This window comes from Schistocerca cancellata, chromosome 2 (assembly GCF_023864275.1).
Source record: "Schistocerca cancellata isolate TAMUIC-IGC-003103 chromosome 2, iqSchCanc2.1, whole genome shotgun sequence".
In the NCBI taxonomy this organism is placed as follows: domain Eukaryota; kingdom Metazoa; phylum Arthropoda; class Insecta; order Orthoptera; family Acrididae; genus Schistocerca; species Schistocerca cancellata.
This window is the reverse complement of record NC_064627.1, coordinates 632,868,217-632,884,181: the sequence shown is the minus strand read 5'-3', so window position 1 is coordinate 632,884,181 and position 15,965 is coordinate 632,868,217. Positions and strand designations below refer to the sequence as shown.

The window sequence follows — 15,965 nt, the reverse complement described above, 5'->3', positions numbered from 1 at the left end:
CCCTAAACAGCTCACAGCAACAGTGAAGTCTAATAAACGGAAATGGAATGAGGCTAATGACACGACGGATTTTCCATTTGCACCCGTTACCGCATGTTATCATGCACCAAACAAGGTGTGGACACATTTATGGGCCCACTAAAGTCATTCACTCGTTTACTTAGAGGAACGTTGTTTCTAGAGACGAAGATTGCCTTTTAAGCCCCAAAACTGCTTAAAGCTACACTCTTCCACGGACTCCTTATTCATAGTGTCTTATAGAGCGGGCTGCATGTTGACTGACGGAGTGATACACCATTGTCTCTCCGGTCAGGGCATAGCCACATCCAGACGTATGTGAACAGTCTCTGTTGGTGCATCATGGAAAGAAGTCATCGGCTAGTTAAGTAACTGCCAGTGTCAATGAAATTTACCAAGAGCCATGTATGTAAGATGCCATTTTATTTTATTTTGAAAGTTATCTGTTTCAGCATTTCACTATGCCTTCTTCAGGCCTCGTATGCATCTCTCGAAAGAAATCAAAATATCTTATAGAGCCATAAACCTCTGGATGTCGTGAATTCAGTCGTTACACTGGTGCTTCATTCGATGAATTCCTTGAAACCAGCAATATTGCCATTGGACGCAATGTATACTGTTGTTGCTTTATGGTGCAAAACAGCTGAGGTCATAAGCGCTCATGTCATAAATTAAAACGGTCAATTACTGGATGGAATTGAAGTCGATAATACTCAGAGTGTAATGGACAGGATTTGAGGGACAGCTAAAACAACCGAAAATTAAATTTCTTTCACCTTATTACTGCAACGAATAAAAAGTAAAATGCAATCTACAGTCCGTGCTGTATCTGCTAAGTGTCTGATAGCACAACGACAAACATATATTAAAATGTAAACATTTGTAAAAGCACCATTGGGTTAGGAAACGACACACTATCAGTGGTTGACTGCAGTAAGTACAGAGTGGCACGGCGTCTCCATTTAACAAAAGTCGGTGACTTAATCGGCAGTGCTCAATACACAGTGTCTCCTCGTGACGGGAGGGGCGAGGGGAAGTCGTCAAATCGTCCAAGCCATTGCGAGGTTTTTAATTTCCCGGACTTTTTCCCACATAGAGAAGACCATTGTTCATGCCACAGGGACACAACGTTCCTATGTGCAGCAACACAGAGATCATCTGAAAACACAGAATAGCTACAAGGCCAGCCGGGGTGGCCGAGCGGTTCTAGGCGCTACAGTCTGGAACCGCGCGACCGCTACGGTCGCAGGTTCGAATCCTGTCTCGGGCATGGATGTGTGTGATGTCCTTAGGTTAGTTAGGTTTAAGTAGTTCTAGGGGACTGATGACCTCAGAAGTTATGTCCCTTAGTGCTCAGAGCCATTTTAACAATTTGCCAGTAGCTAAAAGGCCTACGTAGTCGGACTGCAGCCGTGGGTGCAGCGTCGGCAGTTTCGTTCCCCGACACTCCGACGTTAGCAGGGATCCCCATGAACATCACATTGGTGCCATCGTCAGCGAGCTAGTGGAGACATTCGTGGATTCGTTGCACTAAGGGGTGGTATGTGTTCAATACATAGAGACTCTGGAGGGCACTAAGTGAATCGAAACATAATAATTGAGGAACCTGTCTCCTCGGATGTATTGGATGGGCTGGTAGGGGGCAAAAATCTCTGCAGTAAAAGTCGAACACTGGTGTAGATGCCGGTAACTAAAATTTTCGTTGCCAATGATAAAGACGCATCCGACACACCAGTCGATCATAGAATGATCAGTGTAGATGAAGATGCCGCCTCCAAGTTTTGTTCAACGGTCGAGAAACAGCAAAAGGTCGAATCTAGAGTACTGGCCTTGGGAAGCAAACTATGTGCAACAAGATGAACGGGGACCCCTGCACGAAGCCAAGACGCTGAAGGGCTCTCATCTATCGTCAACGTGGGGATAACATAAGGTTAAGTTTCCGAAGCAGTATACAAAGACGAACTAAGGGGGAACAAAGAAACTGCGTTTAGCCAGTATTCGCCCGTTTAAGGAGTCACGAAAAAGAACACAAAATGGATGATTGGGCATAGAGGACAGACGGCATGGGTATATGCTGAGGAGAACATCATTTCGGTATGGCAGGGGTAGTTTGGCAACATCTGCATAGAGACTCATAACTGAGCCAGTGTAGAAAGCTCCAGTGGAAAAACGTATGCCTCGATAGTAGATTGTTTTGAGACTGCGTAAAATAGACCGTCGAACAGTTGGGTAAACGAAACACCCATGGTCATTTCCGATCGGAGCACGAGTTGGTATAGGCGGGGGAGGATTTTCCGATACGCTCCCCGAAGTACCGTTTAAAACAGGATATTTGAAAGTAGAGTACGGTGTGCTACCAGATAAGATGTGTGGTACTACCAACTGAGTTTCCTATTGAGTGTTAGCTCCAAGAAATTCGTGGTTTTGACAAACGAAAGACGAGAAGCTCAGGCAGTTTTTTCAGTGGAAATATGTAAAGCGTCGTCGATGCTCCACGAGTAATGACGGTCGAGACATCGTTGAAGTCCTAGCTCAAGTAAATAGGTCAATTAAGAGCTGCAGTAGATCGTAAAGTCATCAACAAAAAGAGAGCAGATATGCCTGACGGGAGACAGTCCCTAGGATTGTTATGGCAAAAGGGCTACGCACACTGTTGTCCTGAATAATAGTGTTCAACAGAGCCGAACCCTCATGTACCTTGAAAACCTGGTCTTTTAAAATGTCCCCAACTAAACGGGACAGGCGGCCTCGGGAGCCTGGCGTGTGCAGTGTACAGAGGATGTCAGTCCTCCAGCAGGTACCATAAGCCTTCTCCAAATCAAAAAACACCGCTACACCCCGACGTTTGAGCAGAAAATTGTTCATAATGTGGGTTGACAGAGTGACAAGATGATCAGTCGCAGAGTGGTGCTTATGAAATTCACATTGTGCGGGAGTTAGAAAAGTGAGAGACTCAATCTTCCCTATCAGCCGACCACTAATCAAGTGTCCCATCACCTTGAAGACACTGCTAGTATGGGATACCGGGGAGTAGCTGATTGGAAGACTTTTGTCATCACGCTTGGAGTACCGTGGCTTGAAGCCATCGTCTGGGAGAGGCGCCGGCCCTCCAGATGCGGTTATACGTATGAAGAAGGTCCTGCTAAATTTGAATCTGCATTTAGTCCGGTAGTGAAGGATCGTGACGATGTGAGAGCATGTTTGAGCTCCCTCTTACTAAAAACTGTATTGTAGCATTCGCAGAATCGGAGAGGAAAGGAATATGTGGAAAACACTGATAAGGAGAAGGGACAGGATGATAGGACATCTGCTAAGACATGAGGGAGAGACTTCCATGGTACTAGAGGGAGCTGTAGAGGGCAAAAACTGTAGAGGAAGACAGAGATTGGAATACGTCAAGCAAATAATTGAGGACGTAGGTTGCAAGTGCTACTCTGAGATGAAGAGGTTATCACAGGAAAGGAATTCGTGGCGGGCCGCATCAAACCAGTCAGTAGACTCACGACCAAAAGAAAAGCATTCGTGATTCTGAGAGGGTAACGATATCTCCCGGGCCTCCTCCACTCATTTCCGAGGTAGGAAGGGGGGTTGGTAACGGGTGAAGCTCGAGATCTTGTCAAAGTACCGACGCAGGGTGTTGAAAATATCCATAGGATCCACAATGACATCGTTCACTACAGTCAGGCCAGGAAGCGGGAGAAGTACCTTGTTTCAAGAAATCCGACGTATGTTACCCCAGACAACAGGAGAGGGAGTAAAACAGTTAAATGAATTTCTAAAAGAGATACAACTAACATTTTTGCTATTTCTGATAATGCAACTACGCTTTGAACACAACTGTTTACAATGAATACAATTCACCTTTCTGGGATGGCGTTCAAAGACAGGGAGAGCACGTCTCTGCGCGTGGAACGCATTGCTCATTACACCAGGGCACACGTCGCGGTAGGGAAGAGGTTCGGGGGATGGAACATTCTGTAGCAGCCAGGATAACATTCGTAATGTACTCCGCCTGATCATCACTGCTGTGGCAATGCCGTACGTCGAATGTTACCAGTGAAGAGAACAGCTTCCAGTCAGCTTTGAAAAGCTACCAGCTGGTACTGTAGACAGATCGGACTGAGTAAGTAGACCAATTACGCACGTGAAATAGTCGCTCGCTTGAGTTTGTTCTGAGAGGATGGGTCGCTCTAGACAGTTAGAAAACTATGCATTACATGACAAGAGATCTAGACGCGAGAAGTCGTGTACACAATTTGAAAGAAATGTGGGTTCACCAGTTTTGAGGAAAATGAAAGTAAGCTGGTTGATAGTATCTGCCAGGAGAGAGCCTCTAGGACAGCTTCTCAGATAGCGGCATATGGGATGGTGGGCGCTGAAGTCACCGATTAGGAAAAAGGAATGAGGGAGCTGAGCGGTAAGCCGCAGTCCGCAGCTCGTGGTCGTGCTTCCCGCGCCCGGGTTCCCGGCTTCGATTCCCGGCGGGTTCAGGGATTTTCTCTGCCTCGTGATGACTGGGTGTTGTGTGATGTCCTTAGGTTAGTTACGTTTAAGTAGTTCTAAGTTCTAGGGGACTGATGACAATAGACGTTAAGTCCCATAGTGCTCAGAGCCATTTGATCAATTTTTTTTTTTTTTTTGGGGGGGGGGGGTATAAGCCGCAGTATGTCTGCCCTGATGAGATCAGATGACTCGTTAGGTAGATCTTATGAAGAGAAAAGGTATAAGTGGGAGATACATGGACAGCAACAGCTTGCAGCTAGGTGATAAATGAGATGGTTTGGTTATGGAAGTCGCCCAAAATGAGGACTCCGCAAGTCAGCTGGAGTTCCTTCTTTGGAAGGAAGGTCAACACAAACTGTGTGAAGCGTAAGGGATCAAAGCTATGTTGAGGGGCGACCTCCATGGGTTGATCAACTGACTCCAAGGAGGAGAAAAAATGTTCAAATGGGTGTGAAATTTTATGGGACTTAACTGCTAAGGTCATCAGTCCCTAAGCTTACACACTACTTAACCTAAATTATCCTAAGGACAAACACACACACCCATGCCCGAGGGAGGATTCGAACCTCCTCTGGGACCAGGGAGGAGAATCGGTTGGTGATTCGCCGGGCAGAGAGGTGTCCCATTGGGTCACTGTTGTAGAGGATATCCGAGTTGGAGAAGGGAAAGAACGTTTGTCTGTTCGACTTCTTAGTACCTTTGCGGTTTTCATATGTAGACCCAGACGTCTGCTGACTTGATGCGCAGAAGCTCATCTCAGGAGTATTTCGTTTTAAATTTCCGTTCTTTTGGTTGCATCACAAGTGAGTTTACTGGTGTGGGCGAAGTAGGTTTTTTGATGTGTTGACCAAGTGTTTTAGGTGGAGGTGAGGACGTCATCTTAACACTAGACGATCTCACAGCCATAGCACTGAAGTGGAAGTCACAGGTGCGCGTGGCCATATCTTTCAGGCGTCGTGACGCAGCAACAGTGGCGGTGTAACTCTCAGATAGTGGCATGCTAGGCTTTCAGCTAGCTGACACTTTGCGAGCAACATTGAGGGGTACTTTTTCACTTACCCAATTCTCCTGAACGGCTCGCTCATCGAGGTACACATGGCATTTGCAGGATTAAGCAGCATGGACGCCAGTGCAACCAATGCACTGCAGAGAAGAAAAATGGTCAATCTCCCTACGAACATCATTGCCACCAGTTACACATTTGGCTGTATTTTTACAGGATATGCAGGTATAATGAGGAGGTACTGAACAGATTTGGGGAGAAGAGAAATTTGTGGCAAAACTTGACTATAAGAACGGATTGGTTGATAGGGCATACTGTGAGGCAACAAGGGGTCACCAATTTAGTATTGGAGGGCAGCGTGGAGGGTAAATTTCGCAGATGGAGACCAAGAGATGAATACACTAAACAGATTCAGAAGGATGGAGGTTGCAGTAGGTACTGGGAGATGAAGAACCTTGTACAGTATAGAGTAGCACGGAGAGCTGCATTAAACCAGTCTCTGGACTGAGGACCACAACAACAACAACATGCAAGTATAGTTATAACGCTGACTCTGGTAGCAACGCATTAGGGTTGGCATGCATGGTCTCACGTTGATGACTTCAAAGTCCACCTTGATCTCCAATGGGAGCCCCACTCGATCAAACATTAAGAAAAGGGTGCGGGTAGGCCTTTTATTCTGCATCAACCCTGTTCATAAACTCAATTAAAATTAAATTCACCAGCTGCCATCTATCTCAAGATGTTATTTTATTTTACTTTGTTTTGCTTGTTGCAATATATTTAACAATTTATACTGAGATGAAAACTGCAGTTACCGTTTCTGACCCCTCTTTTACAAAGTGTTAGGGTTAACGGAGATAGAATTAGAATATATGCTAACCCCCTTGCCGCAGTGGTAACACCGGTTCCCGCCAGCAATCGAGATTTAGCACTGTCGGCAAACACTTTGATAGGGGTCCGTCTGGGTCTGCCGAGCGTTGTTGGCCCTTGTGAGACCAATTGAGGAGCTATTTGATTGCAAAGTAGTGGCTCCTGTCACGAAGACTGAAAACGGCCGGGATAGCGGGGTGATAACTACATGTAGCTCCGTAACTGCATTCACTGACGCCTAGGCCTATCGGCTAAGGATGACATGGCGGTCTATCGCTACCGTAGGCCTTCCGCGGACTGTTGCAACTTTTTCAAATAACGTCCCAGTCTTATACAGGGTCCGGCATAAAAAACTCCCCGATTACAAAGTAACGTGCAGCGGACAGTAGAAGGAGCAGAGTGGTGTGGGGCGCGTCGTTACGTAGCTGCCTACGTGCCGTTTTCAGTGTACGCCATGGCGTGGTCTGGTGAACATCGTGCCTTCGTAGTGGAAGATTTTATTCAAAATGGCGAATCGCCTATTAATACTCAACGTGCTTTTCGCGTTCGCTTTGCGCTCGGACGACGGGACCCTGTTCCCGATAAGAAAACAATTTATTCTTGGGTTATAAACTTTCGTGAGACAGGTTCCGCATTAAAAAGGAAACCACCTGGACGACCACGGACTGCAACAGGCCCCGGAAATGTTAATGCAGTTAGAGCTTCAGTTCAACAATCTCCTCGACGATCCGCTAAAAAGCATGCGGCAGCATTACGGATATCTGATCGAAGTGTGAGAAGAATCTTGCATCGAGATCTTAAAATGCATCCTTACAAACTTGTAACTACGCAGGAACTGAGTGAACGAGACTGTGGTGTCCGTGTAAGTTTGTGCCAAGACCTTCTTCGGAACATTCGTCCCAACGATATTGTGATTTTTTCTGATGAAGCACACTTTCACCTTGCCGGAACAGTGAACAGCCAAAATTGCAGGTACTGGTGTGAACACAATCCCCAAGAACTTCATCAACGACCACTTCATAGCCCTAAAGTAACAGTATGGTGTGCTGTTTACAATTCCGGAGTGATCGGTCCTTACTTTTTCGAAGAAAATGACAGGAATTTAACCGTCAACAGTGAACGCTATTGTGCCATGCTCCGCGACTTTCTCCAACCGCAACTAAGGGAGCTTTTTGGTGAAATAGAGAACGTATGGTTCCAGCAAGATGGTGCTACAGCCCACACAGCGCGGCAGTTACTGGCATTGGTGAAGGAAATGTTTCCTGGACATGTGATCTCGTTGCGTGGAGACATTGGCTGGCCCCCACGATCGCCGGACTTAACGCCCTGTGATTTCTTTCTTTGGGGCTATTTAAAAGCAAAAGTTTATGAACAACGTCCACAATCTTTACGAGCCCTGAAAGAAGCAATTACACAAGAGGTTGAAGCTATTCCACCTGAAATGACTCAAAGAGTAATGAATAACTTCAGGGAAAGACTCAATCAGTGTGTCGACAGTGCAGGAAGCCATTTAAGGGATGTTTTATTTAAAAAGTAAGACCATAAGAGTATTTTCTAAAATGACACAATATGTACTTTTATTTAGTATAAATAAAATTGTTCTACCTTATTTGTTTTTGTTTTTATTAGCTTTCCTTAAAGGGGAGGTTTTTCTGCCGGACCTTGTACTTCCGCAAAGTGCCATCACTTCAATAACAAATAACATGATTGTTATATGCTGGAGTTAACATAATTGTTGTAGGAATCGTCCTGGAATTTGCTTGAAGTAATAAATCAAGATGATCGGTTGGTGATCAGAGCCTCTATCATCCCTGAATAAAATGGCAGTCCAATGAAAGGAAAAAAACAGCCTTGAACTCATTCTATTTACTCGTTCGTTTTGCCCCTAGTTTATAGTACTAATCTGTTTATACGTTCTTACAAAGAAGGTAGTTCAGAATGTAAAAAGTGAATGCAAAAAACTTGCATGATCAGTTTCTAAAACCATTCACTGGGCACGCTACACACAAACTTCCCGCTGACGACAGGATCAAACCATCATGTTTGGCTTCCATTTCGTATACCGAATCTTCCCACTTGTTTGCCTAAAAAACTGCATTACCATCATTATTAAAGGAGTAAGATTTTGGAATCTGAAAAAGGATTAGATGTTCGTATTACCCACTGAAGAGTACCGGCGTAAGGTTTTCCAGAGAAGAAATGATGCTATATTGCCGAAGTGTGGCGTGATGGGGCTTAACAGAGTTGACTGTGATTTACTTGTGCTACATTTGTTATCAAACGTCTATTCTGCTTTGCCTAAACAACCCTCCGTTTACATAATAAATTGCTCAACTGATACTTCTTAACTGCCTTCTTCCGGTACAATTATTGTGATAATCTCTGTAATCTCGCCAAGCAATCTATCGTACAACTGAATTCTTTGCTAGATAGTGCTTTTTGTGTTTTATTCTTCTTTTTTTGTAAAAGTGATTTCAATCTAGATCTTAGTCCATGAGCTATTTTGGATGTATCTTATGGATCGTTAAATATACACACATGGTATATCTAAAAATCCCGATCTTTTAAGCATATAATAATGAAAAGCATCATTTTGCTTTCTTCTTATTATAATGTTGTTCTACCAAGAACCGACGGAAGATTCATTTAACTTTTAAGCTTATCTTTATGATGAACGCGATTAATATTTTTCCTATTTTATGCTCTTTTCTGTACATTGAAAAGTGTCTACATGTTTTCTGCATTTGTTCTCCATGATGAAGTTACGTAGGCACAAATTCAGTATGGATACGAGTATTACCTACTTAAAAGACACTGGCTTCTACAAACTGATTATAAGACAGTCAGGTCATTACAACTTCATGAAATCCTTTTTGCAAGTAGCTTTGTACGCTCACTATAACTTCAACTGACAACCAATATTATTTCCTAGGAAATTTGTTACCCAGTTTATAGAGGTGTCATTTTCTTTCAGAAAACTGATATCCATGACAATCTTTTCTTTATGTTAAATGTCAGTTTACTAATCATTGCCCATTAGTAAACTTCATTGAGAGGTTCATCTGCTTTATCAGCAAAGAGTTTCCTTATTTTTCAATGACTATATTGTTGCCGTCATCATCAACGAGATTTTTTTCTCCGTCATGTGTTACTGTTAAGGTCACTGGTGTTGAGGTAGACTCCTTAATGGTTACAAACTTTCCACCGATGATAGGTACTCCCCCTGTAACATTATTTGGGAAATAATTATTCTATAACTACTGCCGAGAGACAGCATTTACAAGACTAGACTAATTTCTGGCGAAAGTGGTAACAACTGAAGAAGACAGCGTTTGAATTTATAGCCAATAAAGCATTAGATGTGGGATGGAAAATAGCTTGCGAGGTACTTGGAGTTCTTGAGTTCTGAGTGTCGATCAGACTATATTCCTAAATGTAGGCGGCTCGCCGTGGGCCTTCTTAGATGTAGGTCAAAACTGGAACTTTTATATGTTGTAGTCGGACGTTAGCGATACGTTGGAAGTATGAAAGACTGTTTTATTTCGGTAAGGAGACTTTCCATGTAGCTTTGCACTGATTTTAATTTTTAACTTCTGCGGGTGAGTATTGTGGCTTAGAAACGAATGACGAAGTTGTGGAAGGAAACCTGCTGTGCGCTTTCAGAGGAATCCTCCCACTTTTTCTTTAAACGACTTAGAGAAATGATGATGGAAAACCTAAATCTCGATAGTCGGATAGTGATCTGAAGCATTGTCCTCCAAAATAGGCGTCCATTATGCTAAACTCTGCGCCACAGCGTTCGTTGTTGCAGCTATGAGGCTGCACACGTGATCGGTCGGCAGTACCTGTATTAAGTGCAGCTACTTTTGGCTGAAGACACTCCGTGGAAACTTAACGTGTTCTAATTTTCGTGTTCTGGTTTCCGTGTTTTGTCTTGCTGCAGAGTTCTCTGGAAGTTAGGTAACACTTCGATTTCGTACCTTGACATTCAGTGATGCATGTTTTCATATCCGCTGGTCAGTCCAACTTTCTCTTAAGGGAGTCAGACTGCTGCTGCGGTTATATCAGTAGTTGCAGAAATGGTGAGTTTTTTAACCTCCTCTCAGAGCTCGAGAGAGATTGCAATCTTTATAAGACAGTTTTAGATGTGTAGCTTGCACAAGGATTGCGCTATATCTATCGATATTGATTTTTTAACTAATCAGTGGTGTAATATGTCGTACGGTTTATATCACAGGCAGTAAATCGTTGGGAGCTTGCTAAGTTTGACGCCCATATGCCAGAAAAAAGGACGTGTAGGGTTTAACAGTCCGTCGATGATAAACTTCTGCATAATATCAGTGCCGCAATGTGTTCACTGTACAAAAGTATTTTATTAGTTCTGTTATATGTTTATTACCTTATAAATAAAAAAGACATATTTTTTAAAATTTTAAATTCAGTGCATTAATATGATCTTAGTAAATGAGTGTTGTAAAATGATCCTTTCAAATAGTGTTAAAAGATTAATAAATGACGTTTATTCCACTTGGGACCTGTGGAAGGTACATTAGCTTATTTGCTTTAGTTTTCAATATTTGTAATGTATTATTGTTCTTCTGACATGTTTTACATCCTGAAGGACGTCCTTACTACGGATCAATTCGAATGAAAGTAAATCTAATCTAATCGAAATAAGAAAGGAAGGGGAAGGACATCGGAGCATCATGTCAAAGGAACCACTGGATCTATTTCCCTAAGCCATTAAGGGAAATCGCAGTAAAGACTAAACTCGTTGGCCATATGGGCATTTGAACCACCATCCAACGGAGAAGCAGTCCTGAGTCTCATCACTGCGACACCACGCAAGTTTCCAAGTGCCTGATACGTCGCACCACGTCATATCACGACGAAGTACGTATTAAGCAAATTTCCAAGGTTCCAAAATCAAGAAATGACCATTTAAGTTAGGAGAGTAGAAATCTATAGCGACGAACCCTTAGCTGCAGGAGATATTTGTAACAAATGGCAGGACATGGCGCCAGCGCTCTCGCCAAATATTGTGACGTTCTGTGGGTCTCCTCCAAAGTTGGCGATGTTACTCTTGACCCATTTTAGGGCCATCACTTGATCTTTGAGACCAGCATTCCCTGGGATCACCTCATCTCCAGTTGATAAGAAACCTGCAATACAAATAAGTGGTAACATCGTGTTATGACTACAGTGTCCATGACTAAACAAGTCGAACTAAACAACCTAGCGCCTACATAGTAGACCACAAATACCTCACCTAGGGCACCCACACGGTAATTGAGTGTCACCAACACAACATCGTGTTCAAGCAGGAGTTCAGGTCCGTAATAATCCGTGTTTCCAGAGCCCAACATAAACCCACCTCCATGAATCCACACCATGACTGGAATCAGTTTGGCACTGGCTCCTGTCGGAAGCTGAAAGAAAATTAAAAAAAAAAAAACAAAACAAAGTACGTCAGCTGAAGCAAGTGCAACACATCTAACACAGAGAACACATGTATGCATTCTAAAAAGGGGAGAAGATCTAAATAATTATTGAAAAAGGCCTTGTGGCGGCTTAAGAAGTGTCGAGACTTTTCTTTGACTATGTTTGTAAATTGTCACGACACGTTTCAAATTTCACTCACAAGCTAATGATCAGTTATAAGAAACGATATAAGATGTTACGTTACAAATTTCACGGAAACGCAAATTTCTTCTAAAAGATAGTTCTAAATGAACAATGTTCGTTAACAGTACGCTTCTTGATACAGAAATAAGTGTCATTTCAGATGAAAATGTATAGGACTTCGATATAACACATATTATTAATACGCACAATAAGAGGTAGCATCACTTGTTGCACGGTTTCGACCTTAACTGTTGAAATACGAGTACCATAAAAGAGATGGCCAGGGCTACCGTGTGTGCTGGGAGAAGGATCGATCACGCTAGGTGGCGTTACCGTGTCGATGCGGGTTCTAGAGCGTCGCACAGATTAGTGACCAGTATAGCAATTACATTTAAATTCTTAAGAAACAACTGCCGAAAGTGCATGTCACTGTATGAAACATTTAAAAATTAGCTCCCCCAATTGGGTAAATTACCAGTGTTACAAAAATTCAAGTGAAGCGTTGTCATAAAATCAGTGTAGGAAAATCTTTATAAGTGTTTTTGTTTCTATATGTATGTAATATTGTGAAGATACAACAAAATGAAATCAGTTACAGTGTAAATAGGCTCCGTTATTTATGGTGGAAATAGATTTTCATTTTTATCACAAAATAAAAGTTTTTTTGTCGTTACTCGTCCAACCAAGGGAATTCTTCTGAATTTTTAACTTCGTCTAATGGTGCACACACTCACACTTGGGTGGATGAGCAGAGACCGTAGAACTGATGCCACTTATTATCGTATATATTAATAATATGTGTTACATCAAAGTCTCACACATTTGTATCTAAAATTGTGCGTATTTATATAGCAAATAGCGTTCTGTTCCTCAATATTGTTCATTTAGAAATTACGTGTAAGAGATCTGGGTTTCTGTAAAATATGAAAGATGACGTTACCTCCGTTTTTCTGTAATATATCATCAGATATCGGATGATGGGTTTAATACTAAACTAGTCAAGTCAAGTAAAAAGAAGTTTAAAGAAAACCAACGACTATTTTATACGCAATTACACAGCCTTTTTAAATTCTTTCTATAGCTTCATCTATATGATTACTTCGTAATTTACAATTTTGTGTCTCGTGGAGGTTTCACCGTACCAGCTGTAAGCTCCTTTTCTAGCGTTCCACTTTAGAAGAGCGCGCGGAAAATACGAACACTCAGGAGCATTGCGTAATAATCGAAGAATGAAATAAAAAATTTTTAGTAGCTTTTCCACAGTTTTTCAACGTATGTTTCAGTATATTAATGTTAAAACTGTGAAATCTATGGATCATCAGCTGAATATGTTTCACTAAATATATTGTTTTAAGTAAAAAACAAGTGACGCTAAATAGTAGAGCTATAAATTCAAAAATTGTTGAGGATGTCCAAATGTATGTCACAATCAACTAACTGTCACGAACCTCAACTTGATCGTAGCAGTATTTTGGTCAAATTCGGCGTTTTATAAAAAAAAAATTTAAAGCACTAAATATTAGACTCAGAAAGGTGAAAATTCGTACGAAGCTTTCAGTTTAGTACAAAAACAAAAACTCTGTGACCTTCATAAGGCTACCTTTAATTTTTCAAGTAATTTTCAAGTAATTTACTATAAACTAATTTTCTAACAATGACATCCTTATTTGTAATACATTTAGTATCATTTATATTAATGACAGAAAGTTCTGATTGCACACTTGATTACATCCGTTAAATAGTGAAGCTATTACAGGTTTCAAGACCTTAATTTAAATAACAATCAATACAAGGTCTCTTAAAGATGTAGTTCTCAGGTCAAGCTCTACTGTCATTTCCATTCTAAGAGTTCTAGCCGGGGAAGTTTAAATGCAGTCTAGTTAAAACTTTTTTCTGTAATTAAAGTAAACTTAACTCCGCTCATGTAAAAATTACGAAGATTGTAAATTAATTCATGACCGAGTAATTAAAAAATGTGTCCGAGAAACCGGCTGTTTAGATGCTGCTACCTGGCCATAGAGCGGATGACGGCAGATGTTCCGTTCGGCCGTCCGCTGCGCCTGTATATAAACACGACCGCAGAGGCAGTACCCACTCACTTCGCACCCAGCTATCAACTGCACGTAAGTGCTGCCTCTGATGACGTCACAGACAGTCTGCTGCGAAACGCATGTTTTCGGTACAAATGGGAAGTGAACTCCCGAGGACTGCACACCGCCCTGGATCGCTTAAATTTCACAGTAGTAACTGTTCGTGTGCCCTGTAATGTTAACAAAACCACGTGGAAAGTGGTGAGATTATTTTCTACTTTTGTAGCCAGCAATAAACTTTGATCATTAGATGTCACGGCGAAAGACCATTGGAACTAAGTGTAGAAGTCGCCTCTGAATATTTCATAGAGCTGTTTGTGATAAAGGCGTTATTATTATTATTATTATTGTCAGGAATATTACTATATTTGCGCATGTGAGCTTTTACTGAATATATGAATCAGTTAGAACTCAAAACTTTTGTTTATAATCACAGCTCCTGATGCCACTGAGTAAATCTTTCAGTGAATACTAGAAGAATATACTCATGGAAATTATGGTCAGTGTGTTCTCCATCGCTTTCTGGCTGACCACAAAATAGTTTTCAGGCTCTTGTAAAAGACGGCAAAGCAATACAATATATTTTATTATCAACTTGCCACCCCAAAAATGGTTGTCGAAACAAACAGAATAACAACTTTGCCACATTTTAAGTCTTTCCATCCTCTCTGCGTCAAAAGTCCAACCACCAGATTGTCCACTGTGGCTATTGCCAGAAAAGTCTCTAGATCGGTCTCGATGGGAAATGTCTTCGATTGATCCCGATATAATTGCGCCCTCCGTTGGTCCTCCCAACCATATCCCGCTCTCTCCTGGAGATGTGGCCTCTACGTTTGTGGCCGAGGGACAAATCCTAGAATCGGCTAGGGAAACATTAAATGCCACTACATTGGTCATGAATCTGTTAGCCAGTCACCTAAGGCTCATACTCTTTATAGAAGATTCTCTGGAAGTTTCCATTTCCCCTCCTACATCCTTAGCATTCCGCCACACGAACACATCCATTCTTCACGGCCGGAGATGTGCCACAGCAATTTCCATGAGAAGTTTCCTTGGAGGTCAGCTGGTGACCATTTTTTGTGAACTCGTGCTTTTTTTTCACACTAAATGGCTGGCTTTTCGCCTTGTTCCGCCTCAGACACTCTTTCTGCAGGTATGCTATTCTGAAATTTTTTCTGTCCCACTAGGGAGCAACATCCCTTATGCTCTGACTACACTACAGCAGTATGGGGTCGGCCTCCAGCATTCTAAACCGCTGCTGCCTCTTCGCGCTCTGTCCTCTCTCAGGGCGGTAAATTTCCGCCCCTACAGAACACAAAAAGCCGATAGCGGCTCCTGAGGAACATGTTGCCCACGTTGCCATTCCTGTCAGCACTCAGCTGTAATTAACTCCCAGACATGCAGTACTACAGAAATTGTTAGTAGATGGTGCTAGCCTGTATCAGTCGGATTGTACATTGTAAAGAGTTATCTAATACAAATTAGAATCTAAAAGAATACTAAACGTATGGTGCAAAATATTTGGCACCTCATATTGTGGTAAGTACTGAGGGAACTCTCAGCCTTGCATAGTACATCCAGAGCGTTATCCAGCTCATTCTGTTGCGCATCCTGTAATTAATATTGGATGATATTTAATTCAAGAAGGCCAAAGCCAGTGTACAAATTTCTAGGGTTACGAAAGGTTCTCATCGCCGGTTTCGTAAGCATGGTTACGAGAACTCTTCCATACCCAGTGTAGAAAGTGATAATATCAAATTTCTGGTGTTGGCCTGCAACATGTTGCTAGGACAAGTGGAGGGGATCAAAATCAACATTAAATTTTCTTAAGAAAGTTTTAATGAATTGCAGCC

At 42.1% G+C, this 15,965-nt stretch overlaps 1 protein-coding gene across 1 annotated transcript in view; it reads right to left on the bottom strand.

Moving 5' to 3' along the window:
- Nucleotides 1-15,965, bottom strand: part of LOC126157208 (juvenile hormone esterase-like) — an 84,486-nt gene that overhangs the window by 39,897 nt on the left and 28,624 nt on the right. Inside the window, exons 3-4 of the mRNA XM_049916360.1 lie at nt 11,667-11,826; nt 11,374-11,559 (exon numbers count right to left, since the gene is read on the bottom strand). Of these exons, the coding sequence (XP_049772317.1) occupies nt 11,374-11,559; nt 11,667-11,826 (346 nt within the window). The remainder of the gene's footprint in view (nt 1-11,373; nt 11,560-11,666; nt 11,827-15,965) is intronic.